Source organism: Aptenodytes patagonicus, unplaced genomic scaffold (genome assembly GCF_965638725.1).
Source record: "Aptenodytes patagonicus unplaced genomic scaffold, bAptPat1.pri.cur scaffold_43, whole genome shotgun sequence".
NCBI lineage: Eukaryota > Metazoa > Chordata > Aves > Sphenisciformes > Spheniscidae > Aptenodytes > Aptenodytes patagonicus.
Genome location: NW_027472001.1, coordinates 583,012 through 603,878, shown reverse-complemented (window position 1 = coordinate 603,878; position 20,867 = coordinate 583,012). Strand labels below are relative to the sequence as shown.

At 59.1% G+C, this 20,867-nt stretch overlaps 1 protein-coding gene across 1 annotated transcript; it reads right to left on the bottom strand.

The window, feature by feature from the left end:
* Positions 1 to 894: 894 nt before the first annotated feature.
* Positions 895 to 19,251, bottom strand: LOC143173263 (adenylate cyclase type 10-like). Its single transcript, XM_076363478.1, is given in 26 exon segments — positions 895 to 1,139; positions 1,821 to 1,999; positions 2,158 to 2,265; positions 2,659 to 2,867; positions 3,646 to 3,984; positions 4,668 to 4,922; positions 5,912 to 6,028; positions 6,888 to 7,024; positions 7,655 to 7,938; positions 8,375 to 8,461; positions 9,010 to 9,202; positions 9,920 to 10,073; positions 11,543 to 11,595; positions 12,458 to 12,647; positions 12,951 to 13,027; positions 13,674 to 13,795; positions 13,910 to 14,101; positions 14,671 to 14,759; positions 15,077 to 15,170; positions 15,602 to 15,807; positions 16,571 to 16,714; positions 17,344 to 17,382; positions 18,247 to 18,351; positions 18,621 to 18,777; positions 18,779 to 18,895; positions 19,099 to 19,251. Coding segments are annotated over 26 exon segments (3,978 nt in total). The 3' UTR covers positions 895 to 961.
* Between the last annotated feature and the right edge of the window lie 1,616 nt (positions 19,252 to 20,867).

Sequence of the window (20,867 nt, the reverse complement as noted above, 5' to 3'; positions counted from 1 at the left end):
GGGCCAGAAGGCGTGGCACAGCTGTAAGCTCAGCATGCCCGATGTTTCTGTGGTGGCCGTGGAACTTGTGTGCTAAGGAGGGTGCCAGAGGAAAATCTGCATATGCAGAGCTCCTGCAGGCAACTGGAAGCTCCTTGAATGAAGCCCCTGCCATCCTGCCGTTCCCGAACCGAGCTGCAATTCGCCAGTGAGCTCCTGCCCATCTCAGTGAGCACAGCGGTAGCTATGCCCGCAATTTTGAGGTCTGCCACAAACCTACAGGTGCCTCAGTGCGAAGCGCGGAAGGTAACCTCCGGATGCAAACCCTTCTCATGCCCAAGCCCTTGGTAGGCAGCCAGAGGGGACGAGCCCGAGGAATTCTGCCACTAGAAGGAGTGCTGCCAGCTGGCCGGGAGGGAGGAGCGGATGTATGACCTGCCTGCGTGCTGTGTCCCCACATTGTTCCCCAGTGTCTGCGGCGCTGCTTATACACCGTAATTGTAGAGTTTTGCTGCAGACGCTGACTTGGGGGCAATGCTAGGCAGAAGGGCGTGTTGTTTCCAGTCCCCCGACGGGTTCAGACAAGGCAAAACCTTTGGCGATAGCTGTCCCAAGTCCCCTCGGCGTCTGGGGCTTTTCCTGTCACCCCCTGCCTTTTTATACAGGTTTCTCCTCCCCTTTAGCTGGGGAAAGATAGGGAGCAGCAGTCGCTGGCTGACCGTACGTGGGTGGTGAGGAACAAGAGCAACAGAGAGGGCCTCTGGTTTTAACGTGACCTAAAATCAGAAGCGTCTTCAATCACGAGTCCGCACCGGGACCTGCAAGAGAGCTGTAGCCATCACTGCTGGAGCAACAGTAGCCCTCCACAGCAACGAAAGACAGCGTCTCTTTCCGTGCCTCAGAAAGAAAGGCCCAACAACAAAGGTCATCATGGAGGAGATGTGTAATTAGCTGACTTCAGCTCCACCCTTCTGGTTTAAGTCTATCTGTGGCGGGAGTCTGCTGCCCGATAGGAGTCTGCCGCCCTGTCCGTGTTGGCCTTCATGCGCGCTGCCAGGCGGGAGAACGTCCGTCCGCTGGAAGTGCCCTCCAGGCTGAAGAGGTGCTCCAGTAAGGAAAGGCAGCAGCTCTGCCGCAGCAGCCAGGCTAGCCTCTTCCTCCTGCCACACAAGAGAAACTGCTGGGCCCAGAGGCTCTAGCTGTACAGTGCTAAATCGGACAGGGCCGGGGGAAAGCAGGGCGGCGGACAAGCCAGTTACACCTCCTCGGAGGAAAGGGAGCTGATGGAGAGAGGGCTGCCAGAGCGGAAGGGGGCAAAGAAGTGCTGCCGGGGGAAGCTGACCGCTCGAGAGGGCACGTTGGCACTACAGCGCCGGGGGGGGGGGCCAAGCAAAGCCGGGAACCAGCAGGAAAAGGGGTATCGGCCCCTGAGCTTCCTGATTCTCACACCTCACCTCCACCTACTGCTCCTTCCCCATGTCCCGGTCCTGCCTGCAGACCCCTGCCCCTCTTCAGCCTCTACTCCCTCTTTACAGCGCTCTCTTCCCAGTCACCACCAACCCCCTGCCGCAGCCAACACGTGTCAGCAGCCACATCCCCGGCTGCAAGCTGCTTTTTACCAAAAGGCGTGCTTTGTTCCCATGACTGCGCAGGGAGGGGAGGGAGCGTGGGGCTCTGTCGTTGCCTGTTTTACCCGCACATCGGTCCTTAACGCCTCGGTCCTGCTAAGGCCTATGTGTCAGGTTAGGTGTGGCCTCAAGTCTAGGCAGGTCTGGGCCCAGATGCCTGGGACCAGGTAGGAAATGGCTCTTCCTTCCCGGGTTCTCAGTTCTGCTTCTTACCGGGCCTCCTGCGGAAGGGAGGATGCTCTTCTGGCAACATAAGCGGCACACTGAAACTTTTCCAGCTGCGGCTTGACAAAGGCTCCAACGGAGGTCCGGGGAAACTGCCTTTTGAGCAGGCTCAGCGCCTTCCTGATCATTTTCTTTGCCAGCTTCAGGCGTCCCATATGACAGCAGACCTGCACAGGAAAAGGGAATCATCCCGATATGGAGTAGTTGCCCAAGAGACTGCAGGAATCTGCCAGTGGCTGGAGATGCCAGGGATATCCACTGCAACTGGGGAAGGCATCCAGCTGCGTCCCCCAGGCGGTCCCTCCAGACCTCCCCGTCTCTTTACCTCCCCTTTGAGGCTGAAGAAGGTGGCCTCTTCAAAGCGGGCTATCACATTCACTTTCTTCTCTACCGAGCTCCTCAGGACCTCCGCTTCGTTCAGCTTCATGAGGGCCTTTGCGCAAGCACACAGAGAGCAGGTGAGCGTGGGTGCAGAGCCCATGGCCAGCCTTGTCCTCCCCCGTTGCCTCTGGCATCTGTCTTAAGAGAGCCTGCTTCTCTCCCTGGTGATGCCCGCTCAAACACAGTCACCCTGGCTCAGAGCACAGGCACCAGTGATCCTTCAGACCGCCTCCCTGCTAATGCTCCTCGTGCTAAGGGCACAGTGCCCTGTGTCTCTTGCCGCAGAAGAGGCAAACCGGAGGAAGAAGTCAGGGTCTGACCCAGCATTTCCCTTCCAAGGCCCCGCGAAGGCATGCCCTCTTGCAACGGGGAAGTTGTCCTGCCCAGAGCCAGGCGACTGAGAGGACTCCGTGCACAGTGGGTCCTGGCAAGCAGGGCAACTCACCATGTAGCTGTTGGAGACATGCAGGTAGGCAGCCGCGCACTCCAGAAGGTAGTAAAAGGCTCTGGCAGCATCGCCCATTGCCATGTAGTGGCGAGCCAAAGGCACAAGCACCGATTCCACGATGGCTTTGCATTCACATGTGCCGTTGTGCTTCCCGTCGGTCTTGCTGGGCAGCTCAGTTGTCTCTTCGCTCTTTGCCAGAAACCGCCCTGCCACACTAGTCAGAGGACAGTTCCCAGGGGAAGAAGAGAGCACAGAATACACGGGCATCACCTATACTGGTCCTTCTCCCCACAGAGACGGCATCAAAAGCCCTTTGTTCAAAGCAGAGCACGAGGCCACGGGCAGGCAGGACTCATACAGGTGCTTTGTAGGTAGGGAGAAAAAGACAAGCTGGGCTTTCTGTCACCTCCCACAGGCAAAGCACTCGAGTCCCTCTCCCCTGCAGAGTTTGCAGCGCTACTCTGGAGGAACTGCAAAGCAAGGGCTGCTCCAGTGGAGGGTGACGATCACTCTGAGCCCACAGGCTTCCTCAAGCACTCTCTCATCGCCGTGGCCATTTCCTCCCAGCTCCCACCGCACAGAAAGCCTCTCCCCTAAGCTAGAGTCACAACCGGCAGCCAAATGCTGCCGCTTCCTTTGTCTCCTCTGGAGACCCTGAGCTCACTGGCTTCAAAAATAATCAAAACCTTGTCTGCTCACCCAAAATCCTCCTCCCTGAAAGCCTGCTGCTGCTGCAGAGCATCTGCAGCATCTGGAAAGAAAACAGGGGGTTAGACACCTCCTCGCGTACCCCGGGGGTAAGAGCTGCTCTTCCCAGCGGGCTTGCAAGGATCCTTGCAAGGGTCCCAACAGACTGAGGAAAGTCTGCAGTGGTCGTCCTCACCTCCTGGGCTCATCCCTAGCAGATCTACTCCCACCCGATCCCCAGCACACACCCCTGGCCTCCAGGAGGGCCCGGGCTGCAGAGCATGGTACACAGCATACCCTCAGTGCCGTGGGTCCTAGCCCTCTTCAGCTGTTCTCCTGCAAGCACCAAGGCCTCCCAGCTGCGGGAGTCGCCCTGGGCAGCAGGGCCATGAGGGCTCCCTCCGTCCTGGGTGCTGGTGACGGCGAAGCGGTGGAAGGCAACAAAGTCCCCTTGGCTGCAGCTCTTGCATTTGTGCGCGTGCTGCTCCAGGAAGGCGGCACACTTGCAGTGCAAGGCGACCCGCTGTCTCTCGGGCCACAGCTCATAGGCAGCCTCTCGCAGCAGCAGGACACAGAAGGCCAGGACGCCAGACTGCTGCTCCACAGTCGTCTTGCTCAGAGAGGGCCTCTCCACACCTGCAAGGCAAAGGGCCTTTGCGGCAGCCCGAGCTGGGGCCAGGGCTCAGGGCCGTCCCAGCCGGGGTATGAAAGTCATGCACATCCTCGGCAGAGAACCAGCGCTGCTGCACACCGAGCCTTGCAGCACGGGGAGAAAGGGCCCGCTCGCCTTGCTGACGCTAGCACAGCCCTGGGGACACAGTGCTCAGCTGCACTCCAGGCAGGAGCTGGGGATGTTGCCGCCAGCCGAAGCAAGCCCCGGCCAGCGCTTTCTCCCCGCTCTTGGCAAGGCGGTTCCCAGCCTCCTGAGCTTCCCGCCCTGGGCCACAGGGGAATCAAAGCCAAGTAAAAGCCTGTCAAAGGCCCCGGGGCACTCTGGAGGGCATCTTTGATCTGGACGCTGCAGGCGGCTGGGAGAGGATGTCAGGGATTCCACAAGCCCTCCCATGCCTGCGCTGTGAGCAGTGCTTGGAGGCAGGGGAGCAGAGGCACTTGGGACGGCTGGTGCGGACTTCCCTCCGGTGCAAAGCTAGTGTGCTTTGAGATTGACTTGTAAGATCTTTGAACAACCCATCCCGAACAGCCATGCCTGCCTGAGCTCCACCCACCCATCACTGGCGGGGGGAAGCGCACCATGCCCTGGGGAGCCCCGCCGGGACACAGCTGGGAGCTCCCTTGTCCGCCTTACTGCTACCACTTACCGCGCTCTGCCCGCAGAGAGGTGGCTGGCCCCTTGGTAGGATCTTGGACATCTTCTGGCACCTCTGTGCTTTTCAGCCGCTTAAGGATGTTGTCGCTCACCAACGTGTTCAACAAGCAGTTCATCTTGGGCCTGACGCCAGTGGGAAGGATGTGCGACAGCAGCTGGGTGGTAAACACTGGCCCGATGACAGCTGCAAACTTCAAAACCATCTGCTTCAGCGGCTTTATCCGGTCCAGCTGAGCCAGCGCAATCTCTGTCAAAAAGCAGCAACACGTCTCTCTCTTGCCTGTTCCCCATGCTGAGGCTGGAGAGGCTGGGAAGTTTCAACACATGAAACGGGGTCGACTTTGGCCTCCTCTCCTCGGGACTGCACCTGCTGGGCAATCGCAACCCAGGGTAGGCGTCTTCAAAATGGCTCCGCTCCTGTTGGAATCGCAGGCCACAAGGCCTGGGGAAGAGCAAGACGCTCAAACGCACGCTCCTCCACCAAGGGTGAGGAGGGCAGGATCCAGCAGGTACACGCATCCCATGATGCGCCCTACCAGATCTGGAGTAGTGCGCAGAGAGAACAGAGAACTTTCCCCACATCAGAGGTGGACTCAGAGCTCCCCACAACAGTTGTCTTAACTTGGCCAGACGATACTATTCCTTTCTTTTGGTTGTCGTCTTTTTTTTTTGGACAAAACAACTTTTTAGCATGACGCTTCTCCAAGGTTCATACAAATGGCTATGGCTAGAGAGGAGAGACACTCATTGACAGTTCCCCCATCCAGCTCCCCTGGCTACGGGGGAATTTCCGTGGCAATCCACAGAAAAAAAACGGGTTTGGTTTGGATTAAGTGCCCTGAGACCAGCGCTAGCTGGGGAACTTAAAAAGAGAATAGCGAGGTAGAAGCCACGTTCAAAGTCGAGTCAGAGGCAAGTCAAAGATTTTTCCCAGCAAAGGCTTTGCTTCTGTGAGAAAAGGGAGCCATTTTAGTGCTGCACCAGTAAGCTTTTCTCTCCTACCCGCTGTTGGAAAGCAGGCAGCACGCTCACGGCTGGTCCACGCCCAGGAGGGGAAAAGGGCTGCCCGCAACCCCAGGCCTGTTCCTGGTTGGACTGGAGCCACCTTCCCAGCAGAGCCCCCAAGCTGAGAGGGTGACTCTGCAGCACACAGATGCCCAGCCTCCCTCTAGCCGATGCCCCGGGAAGGGGCCCCAGCACAGCCGCGAGCCGGCAGAGCGGCGCTCGGCCCCTCACCTTTCAAGCTGGCGGGCAGCATGGTGTTCTCCAGGTTCACGTCTGGTCTGATGATGCAGACCCTGCCATCATTCCCCGCGCTGGAGCTCGAGGTTGCTGCGAGGGCTGAAGCCTCGACTGCAGAAGCTGGGTGGAGCAGGAGAGCACGAATAAGGCAATTTGCAAAGTGACTTGCAGCTTGCAAACATTTCAAACTTCACCTGAGATGGGACAAGTCCCACCTTACACGGGCCAGTGTGGGCGCGCTGACCTGCCTGCGCTGAACGTGGGTCATTAAGCAGAGCAAAACAGTTTCCTTGCACAGCCCTCCCAAAGATGTTCTGCCTTCAGACCAGCTTTCCCAAACAGTCCCTCAGTCAAAGCTTCCAGACTTCCCAGGGGGCGACTGAACGCCCTGGGACAGAAAGCAGCAGCATTGCTGCCTTCAACAGCGCTACGTCCGCAGCCAGGGAAATTGCCGGTGGTCATGCAAAACGGAGCGTCAGTCCTGGCTGTTCCCAAGGCCACGGCACTCTGGCTGGCATTGCTCTCTCGGTGGCATTACCACCGTTTTCTTCCGTTACCAGCACCCTTGTGGGGATTTATGGTTTTGGATTCAAGTTTCCCGGGCCTGTCCCTCACCCCAAGCTGGGGTTTGTTCTCAAGCGAGCTGGCGTTTGGGCAAGGTAAATTACGTGCCCATTAGAATGCCTAAGGAACACCAGAAACACATGTGCTCCGGAACAATTTCCCCTCTGGTTTAGCCCCCCAACCCCCGCCCCAAGAATTTAGGCCCCTCCAAGCCACCAGAACTCGCTAGCCCCTGCTTTGGCTGTCCCAACAGCGAGGCACACAGGAGCCCACAACCTCCGCCAGACCAACTTCTGCACTGCTGCAAGATCTGACTCTGCCCAGATCCATGGGGGAACGACAGGGCAAGACTGTGCTGCAGACAACGCGCCACAGCGACTCTCTAGTCAGCAGCAAAGGTGCTTACTGATCAGGTTCTCCCAGTTGTCCTCTGCTTTTTCACCCCGCCTCCGGTTGCGGAACAAGAGCATGTCGTTGCAACAAAGGCAGCGCAGCAGCTCCTCGCAGTAATAGGGGACCCCCAAGCTTCTTTGGATCAGGAACCTGGACAGGAGCAGACCCGGCAGTGACCCCCACAAGGAAAGTAAGGTGAAACACAGTTCAGGTGGGCGGCGAGTAACTCGGGCATAGCAGGGTAGCCAGCATCTTCGTCACAGCTACACCTCACTTTTGAAAGGGACGGTCCTCCCGCTGGCTTGAGCTTTTGGGCCCCCCTGAACCCCCAGCCTTCACGGAAGTCCATCGGAAAAGAATTGCGGACAATGCCCAAAGCACAGAGCAGCAAGCCCTGCCTTTCCTCTCCTCGGGAGCCTAGATCCTCTCTGGCAGCAGGGCAGACCTCTGCCCCGGGGAATCTCCCCCACAGCCTGGCCACCTAGACCAAGGCCTTTTCACACCCCAGCCACGCTTGGGCTTGGGACTCTTCCTCCCTTCCTCCCTTCCTCCCTGTGCAACAGCGAAGGGCTGACACCTCCCACGCTCTGTGCCGAGGGAGTTGCCCACTCTCGGCTCCCACCTGCCAGGGCGAGGCATAAAAAGCAACCCGCGCCCAGTACTTGCTAGAGGCACTGATGCTTCTAGCGGCCCTGCGCTCCCTTTCCTGGGGAGGTGAGTCCCTTCCATGGTCTGCATAGGTTCAAGCCCTCAGGAAGAGCTCCCCTGCTTCGAACTTACCTCGCTAGATCCCTGGAGATGCTGACCACTCCAAGGCCCTGGCAGACTTTCTGCACCATGGCTGAAGGTTTCAGCTCGTCCAGGTGAAGACAGGTGATCTGCTGGGATGTTGTGTTCTCTGCTGCGGCTTTGCAAAAGCTCTCTGTTCGCGCGTAGCCTGGAGCTAAGCTCATGACCGTGAAGAGGGAGACGTCTTGGAGCAGGGGTGACATGATACTCCAGGAGGCAGGGTCGATGAAATGGGCATTGTCGATGACAAATATGCCAAATTCTGCTCCAATGGCCTGAAAAAAAGCAGGGTGTTCTGAGGGCAGTCCGGTGGATTCTCAAGTGTCTTCCGGGGAGGAGATTTAACCTCTGTCTCTTGAGAGGATGCTCTGATGTCTCTCCCCAACCACTTCCCTGCTCAGAAGCTTACTGACTCTTAATTTCTTGGAGACTTTAAGGTCACACCTAACATCACTTGCCCTGCAGAAGGAGGGAGCTTGGGCAAGGGAATGCAGAAGACATCGTTCCTCCTCCAGGGCACACCTTGCGGGAGGAAAGTTATTGGGTGTGCTTGTGGGGCTGCGGGGAGGAGGTGGGGGGTTTCTCAGGCCCTGAATGGCGATAACCCAGATGCCTGGTCCTCTCACCCGCTCACACGCTGTGGTGCAGAGCCCACAGCCGGCAGGGTTGTTTTCCTTCTCCGACCCAGGAGGAAGGAGGAGAAATGCTCACCTTCTCTAGCACTTTTGCCCAAGTCGAGTGCAATTCCGTTTTCCTTTGACTTTCAGGCATCTCGCGAACCTTGTCCGAAACGGGAAACTGGCCAGAAAAGGAGTCAGGGAGAAAGATCACTCCGGGGCTAGGGCACACCTACCCACCGAGCAAGACCACAGAGCAAACCGCCTCTGCTGGCCTCAGCACCTTCCCTCTCCCCAACACAGGCGCAAGGAGCCACAGGGGGGACTTCACCTGGAGCCTAAAGCGAAGGCCCTCTGCTGAGGGTCTCTGGCAGAGCTGGGGCTTGGGGGTGGGCCGAAGAGCTGGCTCTCTGGCTGTGGGAATCTTGGGCTGACTGGAGCAGAGCACTCACACAGCAGTGACCTCAGCACGAGGTCAGCACCAGCCTCTCTCCAATGCCACTTCCAGGGTGCCGAACAAGGCACCGGGCACTGCCAGATGCAGCACGGGACATGATCTCACCACAGTCAGGGAGCCCCCCGGGCCCAGGAATGGGAAACGTGTGCTAGGACCCTTGCGATTCCCACCCCTGAGCTAAGGCACTCCCAGCAGCGTGCCCACCCGACGCCAGACCCAGAAAAGCTCGTGAGAAGGCCTTCTCCAGGGCCAGAGAGGCCTCTCGCGCTCACCTTGACAAGGAAAACGTCATTGAGGAGGCAATAGCTGCTCTCTTCGATTGTCCCTCGGAGCTTTGTCTGCAGCATGCACTGCCTGTCACTGCACAGTTCACAGTCCTGGAGGCCCAGGGCCCTGGCCGTCAGCGTACGGATGGCAGAGAAGGACTGCCTCACGTTGACCTCTAGCAGTTCCATGGCAACTACCCTGCCGTGCAAAAGCAAAAGGGACTGAGATCCCCAACAGCCCAAGCCTTCTAAGACAAAAGGGGTGGAGATGCCCTTGGGGGGAGCTCTTCAGCCACCCATCTCAAAGTGCTTCCCAGAGAAGGCCAAGCTTTTCACTCCTCCTACGAGAAAGGGCACAGAGGGGCACTTGCTGCCAAGCCACTGGGAGAGCCAGGTCCAGGCCCTGTGTCTCCGCAGCGCCAGCCCAGGTCTCGTTACGTCCCCCCTGCAGAGGAACTCACGGGGCTAAGAGGCAAGGATGGAGCAAGCGGTGAGTTTGCCTTTGGGCTCCAGACCTTAGCAGTCTGCCTCCCAGACCACGGGAAGGCTTTTCTGCCCCAGTGCTCCTTCTGGGAAACACGCAGAGGGCAAGCAGGGCTTCTGAGACAGGCCGCCCTGCTGTCTGTTGGGTCTGGAGTCAGATGAAAAGCACTGAGCTTGAGCTCTTTCCTTCTGTCTGTGCCTGGCCCAGAGGTGAAGGAGGAAAGGCCATGGCTCAAGAAGCCACCTCCAACTCCCCAAAGAGGCAGAGGCGGGAGCAGAGCACGCAGGAGCTCCTAGCGAGTGTCTCCAGGAGGCTTTTTCGGGAGGCTGCAGCCCAAGGGCCAGGCGCACTGGCAGAGGGGCTGGAGTGTTCCATGGCTGCCAGGGGACGGGCAGGGGCAGTGTCCCAAAGCTGCAGGTCAAAAACCTGTACCTGTGGCCAGCAGCCTGGCCTAAATAGGCCAGTTCAGTAAGTAAGTGGCTCTTTCCGGAGCCCATCGGGCCCTCAAATGCCAGGATGTGCCTTTCTCCTAAAGCCTTATAGGCTTTCAAGCAGCTGACAAAGAGGTCAATCTCCTTCTCCCGACCTGGGAAGACAAACAAGAAAACGAGCTGCTGGCGCGTGCTGAAAAGCAAAGAGCCGTCCCTTTTGCTGGCACCCTCCACCACAGCTTCCCTCCCCGCCACTACATCCGCCAGCCTGCCTGCACCCAGGCCTCCTTCCCGCCCGCTCATCCCAGCTTTTGCACCTCTGCCTTCCTCAGAGCAGTAGTGGGCCCGCCTGCCCCACCGCGCGGCTCCCATGCCCTCTTCCCTGCCCCGCACCCCTCCCCTCCCACAGGCACAGAGATTCAGCCGGCCCCATGCAACTCCCCACAGTGATCCAGCACAAGACTGGAAGGGATGATTTGAGTCGCTGCAGGCAGCTATGTCCCAAAGAGGCTCAAAGCATCTCCTTGCTGTACCACGAGCCACAGAGCGCTTCCCGGGAGTTAAGGCAGCGTCTTCAGGCCTGTACTGGTTTTGGCTGGGCTAGAGTTAATGTTCTTCAGGAATAGCTCGTATGGTGTTGTGTTTTGGATTTGCGACCAAACATTGGTGTCGATAACACAACGATGTTTTAGTTATTGCTGAAGAATGCTTGCACGGCGTCCAGGCCTTTTCCATTTCTCACGCCGCCCCGCCAGCGAGCAGGCTGGGGGTGCACAAGAAGCTGAGAGGGGGCACAGCTGCGCCAGCTGACCCCAACTGACCACAGGCCTATTGCCATACCATATGATGCTGTGCTCAGCAAGGAAAGCTGGGGAAAAAAGGAGGAAGGGGGGACATTCGGAGTTATGGCGCTTGTCTTCCCAAGTCACCATTACATATGATGAAGCCCTGCTTTCCTGGGAATGGCTAGACACCTGCCTGCCGATGGGAAGCAGTGAACGAGTGCCCGATTCTGCCTTGCGCACGTGCGCAGCTTTTGCTTTACCTGTTAAGCTGCCTGTATCTCAGCCCACCAGTGTTCTCACTTTTACCCTTCCGATTCTCTTCCCCATCCCACTGTGGGGAGCGAGCGGCTCTGTGGGGCTGAGCTGCCTACCAGGCCTAACCCATAACAAGGCCCAAAGCATCCGGCAAGACACCGAGTGATTAAAGGCATCCCGTGTGTCCTGGCATTTCCACATCTACACCCAGATGCTGCCAAGAAAGGAACGCTGAGGATTACCAGGGGGAGAACCTACCACCCAAACTCTCTGTCAGTCTGGCAGAAGGAAATCTCTTTCCTGATCCCAAAGACAGGGATCAGTTTAGCCCCCAGGGGGTGAGCAGCTCCATAGCTGAAAGGAACCTTCCTACCAGGTCTGGAGCACGGCAGGGAGCACCAGGCGCCTCACCCTGCTTTCCACCCCAAAGATATCAGCCAAGTAGTGACCAAGACAGGCGGCACTTCCTTAGGGCTGCTGCAGGCAACACCGTCCCTGGCAAAAGCTTCTCCCTTCCCAGCGTGGCACTAAAAGTTACCAAGGGGAAGAAACGGCTTCAGAAGAGCAAGGCGTTCTCCACCTACCCAGCAATGGGACGTACTCGGACCTCTTCTTGGTAAGAGCCATGCCAAATATGCTAGAAACAGGGGAACAGAAAACACAAGTCAATTAGCTGGTGAGAAGCCAAGGGACGTAGAGAAGCAGCCTGGCAGGGAGGGGCAGGACGTGCTGCTCCTCGGGTACCTGCTTTTCTTTCGAGCAGCGTGTTAGCCCCTGCACGCTCCCCTAGCCAACGTTCGAGCTGCACGCTAGGACAGCTGCAAGCATAAAGAAGCCCAATGGCCACGGCGCGGCAGGAGAACGTATCGAGAGTCCATCACCAGAGGCCATACCCAGAGAAATCGGAGACACGCGAGAGAAGCCAGGGTGTGCTGTTGGCTAGCAGACATTTACCACGTTGGCCAAGAAAAACAAGTGCCTTGGAAAGGAGGACTTGTGTCACTGAACGGGTTGGGATGCCAAGCACCTGGCACCTTTGGCTCAAGTCTTCCCGTAGTTTCAAAGAGACGGCAATGTTAACATTCAAACCCTCATCCAAAGAGGGGGTCAACTCCTGGCCCGGGGGAAGAGCTGAGATTTCAGCAGGAAGACATGAGGAAGAGTGTCCCGATGGTCCACGTTTCCCCATGGGAACCGGACTGGCCCAAAGCTTCCTGCTCAGAAGCAGCTGGGACAAAAACCTCCTTGGGTCAGCGTTACCAGGGCATGGGCTGGAGCAAGCACAGCACGGAAAGCACAGTCGAAAGCCATTTGGACAGAGCCAGCAGGAGACAGCAGGGGAGAAAGGCAAAAAGCCTCCCACGCGAGGGCTTCCGACCCTCTCAGCCACAGGGAAGGGAGACCAGCTTGGTCTCTCTCTGCAGAACTCCTCTTTGCTGGCCAAGGCTGCACCCTCGGTGCCACCGTCCCCTCATCCAGCCCTCTCAGAGGACACTCACCTCTCCTCGGGGATCCCCACATATTGGTAGACAGTGCCAGGATGCCTAAGGCCTTTCATCTCTCTCGCCGGCAGCTCCCTGAAGTAGTAAGGGGGCAGCCGAGAGGTGGCGTAGGTCACTGCATCACAGGACACCAGCCCGGGGTAGTGCACCATCATCCGGGCTGCCAAATTCACCTTCTGGCCAATGACTGCCAGAGAGAGAAAGAGAGAGCACGCATTGGTGTGCCGGTGCCACCAGCCCCACGGCACCCTTCCAGGCCAATGGCTGCCTCACCTCCGGCACAGGCCAACCCCACGGCGGGGTCAGGAGAACTCAGGGGAACAACCGGCCACGGAGCCCATTCTCCCGCCCCAGGCCAGGACCAGAGCTGCCTGGGCCGTTCCTGACGGGCTGCTGGGCAAGCCCTCTCCCAGCCCACCTTCCTCTTCCAGACTGCTATGCTTAAGCAGGCCCACGACAGCCTCCCGCACCTCAGACACACGCCTCGTACCTGTGTATTCATATCTCACAGGGTGGCCAGTGAGTCCGCAGAACACCGTCCCGCTGGTAACTGCAACAGACACTGCCCTGGCACACGGGGAAAGAGTGCGGCTTCAGCAGCGCCCCTTCATGAAGCCCGCCCGGCTTCATCCCTTCCCGCACCTCCCCTCGGCGCTAGCCTGGGCCACCTGCCATCCTGCCCTGCCAGCACGGGTCTCGGGGACTTGGAGAGTTCAGGGGCGCAACATACCCGGGTTGCAAGGGACAAGGGACAGGGGTAGAGCGCATGCAGCAAGTTTTGGACACTTCCCCTGAGGCCACATTCCCTGAGCTGCGACCTGCAGAAGGCCACAGCCCTCTCGTGAGCAAAGAGGGAGGGAGGGAGGAAGGCGCCCACGATGGCACCGCCTGCCATGACAGCATCTTGAGATCAGGTGGCTGGGCCCCATCCCTGGTCATGGGCCAGTCGCCCAGAAGGGCCTGCCTCTGACACCAAGGAGCCTCTCGCCCTTGCGAGGGCTCGTTCCAGCGCGGTGGCTAGCAGGGTGTGCTCGGAGGGACTCGGCCTGGCTGCCATGGGCTAAGCCCAGGGGTCACCTGCCACCTCTCAGGGCACTGCCTCCTTCCTGCCAGGGACAAGGGAGGGCAAGCTGGAAGGCACGTCTCTTCCTGGTAAGCCCCCTTGCGCCGTCCCAGCCAGCATGCACCCCCCTCACCCCCGCCACACACTCACTCTCTTTCCCCGAGCATTGTGGAGCACGAGTTGAAGATCTGAATAGCACTCTGCAAGGCGTGAAGGCTCTCGTAGGGCAGCTTTTCTCCAGCGAGTCCAAACACACAGAGGAACGTGCAGCCCTGCCAAGGACAGATGCAGCACATCTTGCTACAATGCCTAAGAGGGAGTCTCTCCCTCTTGCTCACTGCCCACCCTCTCAGCGTGGGGGGAGGCGATTGCTCCCCCACACTCACTTTATCAAACCGGAGGACTTTGTTGAGTTCGCCCTTGTGAGGACAGAGGATTTCTCGCATCATCCTGCTGGCATTGCGGAGGATCGTGTAGACTTCCACTGTGGTTTTATCCTCAGCCAGCCGCAGCTGGATGAAGAGGCTGGTGACTGGCCGTAGCTCAGAGAAGAGGTCCAGCGGCACGCTGTCATCAAGCTGGAAGACAAGAGCACGACGGCTTCACCAGCCTGCTCTCCTGGGGGCTTACTGCCCACACCAGATACCGAGGGACGGCAGGCGTACTGGCAATAGCAGGTACTACCGGAGGAAGGGATAAAGCCTCCCCTCAGTGCAAACGGCCGGCAGGCTGCCCAGCCTGCGGCAGGCAGATGCCGAATCATAACACAAATGACAAAGGAGAGAAAGGTGCTCCGGTAACACCCCATCTTGGGACAGGTATGGGCATGAGGGCCGACCCTCAGGGATGCTCTAGGGACTTCAGTGGAATCTCCCCTTTATGCCACCATCATGTCCGCAGCACCTCCAGCACCATACCCACGGAAAAGACAGAGAGACAGAAGTCCGCCTCCCGCCACCCGTGTCTCTCTGAGGACAACGCACACAATGGTGCAGCACCGGTGCTCCTTGGCTCAGTTTCCCCGCGTTGTTGTCTCAGGGTGCATTTTCTTTTGTTTGTCTGTCTTCGTGAAGACTCCATCTCTGCAATGCACCACTTCTTCTACCCTCCAAAAATGCAGCCCCCAGCAGTGGCGGCCTGGCCGTACCTTCCTGAGAGCAGCTTCTGGTATGTACTGCCTAAGCACCTCCTCCGCATCATAATCATTGGGCAAGAGAAAAGCAGGCCTCATGGCACCTGAGGAGAGAAAATGCAGCTGGTTGCTGGGAGGATGGGACTACGAGGTGTTGGAAAGCAGGGGCTGGCGCTGGAAACGGGGGAGAAAGAGTCTTCTGCGTTTGCTCATGTTGCCACCTCCAGATGCTCGGGGCAGAGCTGTCCCCTGGAAGGAGGAGGCAGCAGCAGCGACTGCCCCAGCTGAGGCACAGGAGGGCCAAAAGCAGGAGTGCTATCCGAAAGGGGGGAGAGGGCGGAGGTGGTTCCTCTCTGGCCCCTGAAGCAGCCAGGCCCCACCTTTCCGGGCAATCACAGAACAAGGTGAAGTTGGCACCCACCTTCCCCTTCCAAGCCGTGGCTCACTGAGCGTTGTACAAGCTTGCGTAAAGCGTCTTGGCATTCTGACCAAGACATCCAATCCATGCCTGTAACCTGGAGACACACAGAATGAAAGCACTGCCACTGGCCTCCCCAGGAGTCCAGGGGACAGAGCCTGCCCTCCACCGTCACTGCCCAGAAAAGGGCACAACAAGCCCACCTGGCTGGATGGGACACAAGTACTTCCTCAGAAGCACCGGAGCTGGGCAGGTATCACCCAAGCATCCCCCAGCTGTCAACAACAGCTCCATGACCCACAGAGGACATTGCTGGTGGGGCCAAAACCCTTCCAGTGCCTCCCGACCCCTCAAACCAAGCGAGCCCAGCCCACCGTTACCCCCGAGATGGAAGGACAAGAGCTTCAGCTGCCTGCCCGCTTTCACAGCTACAGCTCTCTCCACATTCCTCGGCCTTCTGACACCTCCCTCATTCATGCCCAGGTCCGGGCCCTCGGAATCGCTCTAGAGGCCGTCCCATCCACCTACCTTCACAGCTCTTTTGCCTGCAAGACGCTTGGTCCTGAGCCGGTGCTGCTCACAGAGCTCCCAGGAGGTGGCTGAGAGGATAACTTCACCTGCATTCGCAAGCTGTTCAGCCTCACAAACTTCACCCAGGGCCTGGCCGCAGATCAAGAAGTACTGCCGCCTCTTGTCTCCGACAGTCAGGAGGCTCATGGACCCTGCAGAGATCCCTGGTGAGAGAGAGAGAGAGAGAGGGAGAAGCAGAACTGACACAGGGAACATTTTGAGCTCTACAGTCCCCAGCATCTCCGCTGGTCAGAAGCTAATCTGAAGCCCAGTGGGGAGACGGGCTTTATGGAAGGGGAGGGCGTCCTCCGTCCTACTCGGGGGGATACTGACACAGGTCCCTGAAACGGGTGTCTAGAAAGAGACAAGCAAAGGTGACATTGACAATGTGTTGAGAGTGCCGGGCATCTTGCCCAGCTGCCTGCCCCAGAAGCCCAGCAAACCAGCGGGCTTGATCACCGCCTGCTCCGTTTACGTGCAGGCAGGTTGGAGCTGTCTGCTTGAGAAAACACAACAGCCTGCCAAAGCCCTTCTCACAGCCGCATGCAAAGCAGTTCCCCTTTGCTCTTTGTGAAAGGCAGGGGAGAATCCAGCAGGGGAAAGGATGCAAAGCCGCCCCCACCTGAAAAAAAGGAAAGGAGAACTACCTCCCGCAGACGTCTGTGCTAAAGCAGGCATTCAAAGACCCTAATACTTGATCTGACACCCGCTCTGCCTTTAAGCTTCCTCTGCATCTGCAAACGCACGCAAAGCCAGCAGTCCTGGTCTCCCATCCCCACTCCGACTACAGCTGGCCCCTTGAATGCTCGCAGGACATGCTTTCCTTTGGCACTAGCCCCAGTAGGGATCCCCGCGTTCCCTGCCCGTGAGAAGCACCCTATGGCACGGGAGAGTGCCACGGATCTGCGCCTGGCACAGCGCCCGTACCTATCTTCAGTTGGACCTTCTGACCCACGTGCGTGTCACGACTCCCACACTTCTTCTGGATCTGCCAGCTACATTGCAGCACCAGGCTGATGGTCTTAGCCAGCTCCTGGGGTCCTGTTCTCCACAGCACCAGCACAGCATCCCCTGGGGAAAGCGAGGGGAAGGTAAAGGCTCTGCTGAGACCTGACTCTCCCCGACCTACGCTCAGTGGCAGGGACAGCAGAAACCGGCCAATGTGCTGAGGAAGATGGGCTTGTGGGAGGGCATGGTCCTCCAGGACGATGGCACCGGGACACCTCTCCTCTCCCGGGCCAGCCACAGCAGCAGCCAGCCGGCAGCGGTGGCACCCCCTGCCCCAAGCGCTCCTCTGCAGCTGCAGCACACCAGGGAATCCTCCCCGCCTCGCAGCCTGGCAGCCCGAGCTCCGCCACCACCAGGGCCTCCCTGCCCCTCACCACCACCCCAACACACACCTTTGGGCTGCGCTTTCTAGGCGGTCTCCTCCTCTCAGCGCTTCTTTGCCCCCACCCCCAGCCCAGGGCCCTACAAGTGGGGGCAGAGTGAGGGGAGCCACAGCCCTTGCCAAAGCCAAACCGCAGGCAGGCCCGGGGGGAAAGAGAAGCCTGGAGAAAGGGCGGGGTGCATGCCTGGCCAGAAAGCTGGCTCAAGGTGCTGCACAGAGCCTCCTGAGAAGGAGAGCAGAGCAAATGGCCGCCACAACAGTTAAATGCTGCAGATGACTAGACGTGGGCATCGTCGTCCTAAGTACGTACCAGCAAACTTCAAGATGTCTCCTCCAAAAATCAGCATCTCTGTGGACAGAGGGAAGGAAAGGAAGAGTCATGTGGACACCTTCTTCCAGAAGCCACGGAGCAAGCCCCTCTGCCCAGAGAGGAGCACTAAGGAGGGAGACTCCGCAACCTCCCTGGGCAACCTGTGCCAGCGCTCAGTCACTCTCACAGTCAAAGCGTTTCCTGACGTACAGAGGGAACCTCCTGTGATTCAGTGCGTGCCCGTGGCGTGGCCTCTGGTCCCGACACTGGGCACCGCTGGAAAGAGCCTGGCTCTGTCCTCTTTGCACCCTCCCTTCAGGTTTTAGGCACATTACTAAGATCCCCCCTGAGCCTTCTCTTCTCTCGGCTAAACGGTCCCAGCTCTCTCAGCCTTTCCTCACAGGAGAGATGCTCCACACCCTTCATCATCCCTGAGGACTCTCTTGCTTTGCTCTACAAGTGCTGCCAAAGGGGTGGCCACAATGTGCTCACGGTCAGCTCGGAAGGGTCAAGATGTGCCCTGTGAAAAGGGGCTCGTGAGGGTCTCGCACACGCACACACACGTCAGTGCCAGCACCCTCAGGTCACTCTCGCGCTGGCACTTGCTGGATGCCCTCAGCCTGCTCTGGGCCCTAACGCATCACTGAGCCGGGTGTTCACGCCAGAGACACAGAGGTGGCTGCTGAGAAAGCGGGTGCCTCCTCAGCCACAGTGGGGAGCAGAAAGGACCTGCGCTGGTCCTGACTCGCCAGGAGACCCTGGCTGCTCTTCCTGTTCCTCCGGGCCACAGAAAGCTCCAGCCCTTCAAAGGAGGCAGGACCAGGCTGCCCAGCAGGTCTGCCTCCACCCTCCATGAGCAGCCTCACGGCCCGATGCCAGACAGTCCTGCAGCATGGCTCTTACCCTCCAAAATGTCACACAGGTAGTAATTGAGGGTTTGCGCCAGCTCATCGGTGCCTCTGTCTGCGCCGCTCCTCTGGATGAATTTCTCCGTCAGAGCAGTGAAACCTGTAACACGGGCACCCAGAAGTCAGGAAATGCCCACGTGGGCCAAAGGACCTGGCAGCCAGTTCCACGCTGCCTGGCCCGAGAGCCTGTAGGTCACACCTTCCCATGCCCCGGCTCAGTGCTGGTGGCAGCTGTGGTTGACCACCCAAGATAACCCATCCCGCTCTCTTTGGGCATCCCAGCAGTGACAAGATGGCCACTCTGCCTGAGGGGCAGGGGCGGGGCTCCAAAGGGCCCGGTGTGTCCCAAAACGGCTCGTGTCACCCCACCTGAAATATCTGCAAAGAGCAACACTCCGTGGACAGTCTGACTGTCGCTCTTGGGGGAGACCTCAGCAAGGAGTCTGGGGAGGAAAACTGCTGCTTTCTCCAGGCCTGAGCGGTGATGTTTCCTCTCCCAGGCAGAAGCCATTGTCAGCGCCCTGTGGCACACGGGGTACCTCAGGAGAAGATGGCCGTGCCCCGCTGGGAGGAGGACGAGGACCTCACCGCACAGTGCGAGTTGCACAGTGAGCCCGGGGCCTCTGTGCGGGACGACTGGCCCTCTGCCCTCACGGGAGTGCTCACAGTCACCCAGCAGTGGCCTCCTCTCTAGCTCATCGCTTACCCGTCAGCTGTCCTCAAGCGACACAATCAGCTAACAGTGACATCCTCCATATGTCATCGCCTGCTGAGCAGCTGCCACCGTGACCCAGGCTCCCTCCTTGACGCTGAGCCACCGACTCAGAGGCGGCCAGCGCCACCCCACTTCTTCGAGGACAGTGCCGAAGGGAGGCTCCTGCAGCGACCTGTTGCTGAATTTCCAGCTGCTTCCCCCGTTCCCAAGGACCAGCTGCCGCCGGCACACACAGCTCTTTGCTACCACTGGTCCTTCCCCTGCAGCTACACAGCCTGTCGCCATCTTCCCAGCAGGCTCGCTCCCTTCTTGCTCCCTTGATCCCTCCCCAAGCCCCCCGCTGCCCCAGCTCAGACAGGGGAGCCCTCCAGCTCTCCCATCCCTCCATCCACACAGTGCCTGTCATGGACGGTGGCCTGCCTCTGGCAGAGACAGCGGCTCCTGAGCTGCCCTCTTCCCTGGGCTGTGCGAGAGCTCCAGCACGTGGAGCCAGGCCTCTCATCCCTGGCGGCAGCCGGGGTTTCCCAATGGAAAGGGAGGCCAGGGCACATACCTAGGCTGCCCCACAGCTGCCAGGTGGCAGAGCGGAAGCCATCAGAGAGACCGTGGTGGAGCAGCAATCAAGCCTCACGCAGCTGCACGACCGCGTTCTCGGTTGTGCCGAAGCACTAGGCCCAAGTGCCACCACTCTCCCAGGGCGATGCCAGAGGAGGCAGGGGTCATTCGCAGCGAGTCAGCAGGAGGTGCTGCGCCTCCTGGGACTGGCACGAGAGCTGTGCAGCCTCTCGTGTGGCGAGGAAACCTCCCCGGGCTGGGAACCCTGGCTCACAAACAGCCCTCCTCCACCGGGCTCCACGGTCCCGTCAGCTGTCGCCATGGGCCAGGCAGCGTGCTACCGGAGAAGCACGAGCACTGCCAAGAGCAGGACTGTGAAGGGGAGGAGGGCTACCAGCCAGCACCACCAGGTCCCGCGGAGGCCAAAGCTCTTCTTCTCCCTGTTCAGTCAAAGCAAGGGGTGGATGAGATTGGGTGCCAGGGAGACAGTGATGCTGGGGGGGACAGTGGTCTGCGCAGCCCCCTCAGTGCCCCTCTGACTTGGCCTCTGCCTTGGGAAGTGAATGGGGAAGCGAGCACCAGCCCCGGGAAGGGGCTTCAGGCCAGCCCGTGCCATCCTGCTGCTGACGGCTCACAGCCGAGCACATGATGCTGGAAACCTGCCTGCCGCCTTCTCTCCCTTCCTCAGCACTACAGGAGAGGTTGTCTTCTCGCCTGCATAAGCCTTCCCTGAAAGACCAGTACCAAAAAAGGGTCTTAAAAGCAAGCAGAAGTGACTCGTGCAAAACACTTACACCCGGTGCCTGCCCGTGACATTCCGACACGCACAAAAAAAAGCCAGGAAGGTTTCTGTGTGCCTGCCTGCCCAGCTCTCACACCAGAGAGCTGGGACAGAAGGGCCTGGGAGCTGCTGCTGCAGCAAAAGGAAGGGACAGAGCTCTCTCTTCTGGAGACAGGAGGTGGAGAGGGACCAGGGACGCTTGCTGGGCCATATCTGAAGAGCATGCGGCAGCATGCAGGCGGCCAGCCAACAGTCCCTCCTGTGAGGAGCAGCAAGGGCTGGCTGGTCCCTAGGGGAAGGGGAGCGGGGAGTTGCCCAGCGCAGGCAGTGCCCTCACCACCGGCCTGCACCAAGGCCTACTGTTGCTCCAGCAGTGATGGCCTTTGTTGTCGGGCCTTTCTTTCTGAGGCACGGAAAGAGACGCTGTCTTTCGTTGCTGTGGAGGGCTACTGTTGCTCCAGCAGTGATGGCTACAGCTCTCTTGCAGGTCCCGGTGCGGACTCGTGATTGAAGACGCTTCTGATTTTAGGTCACGTTAAAACCAGAGGCCCTCTCTGTTGCTCTT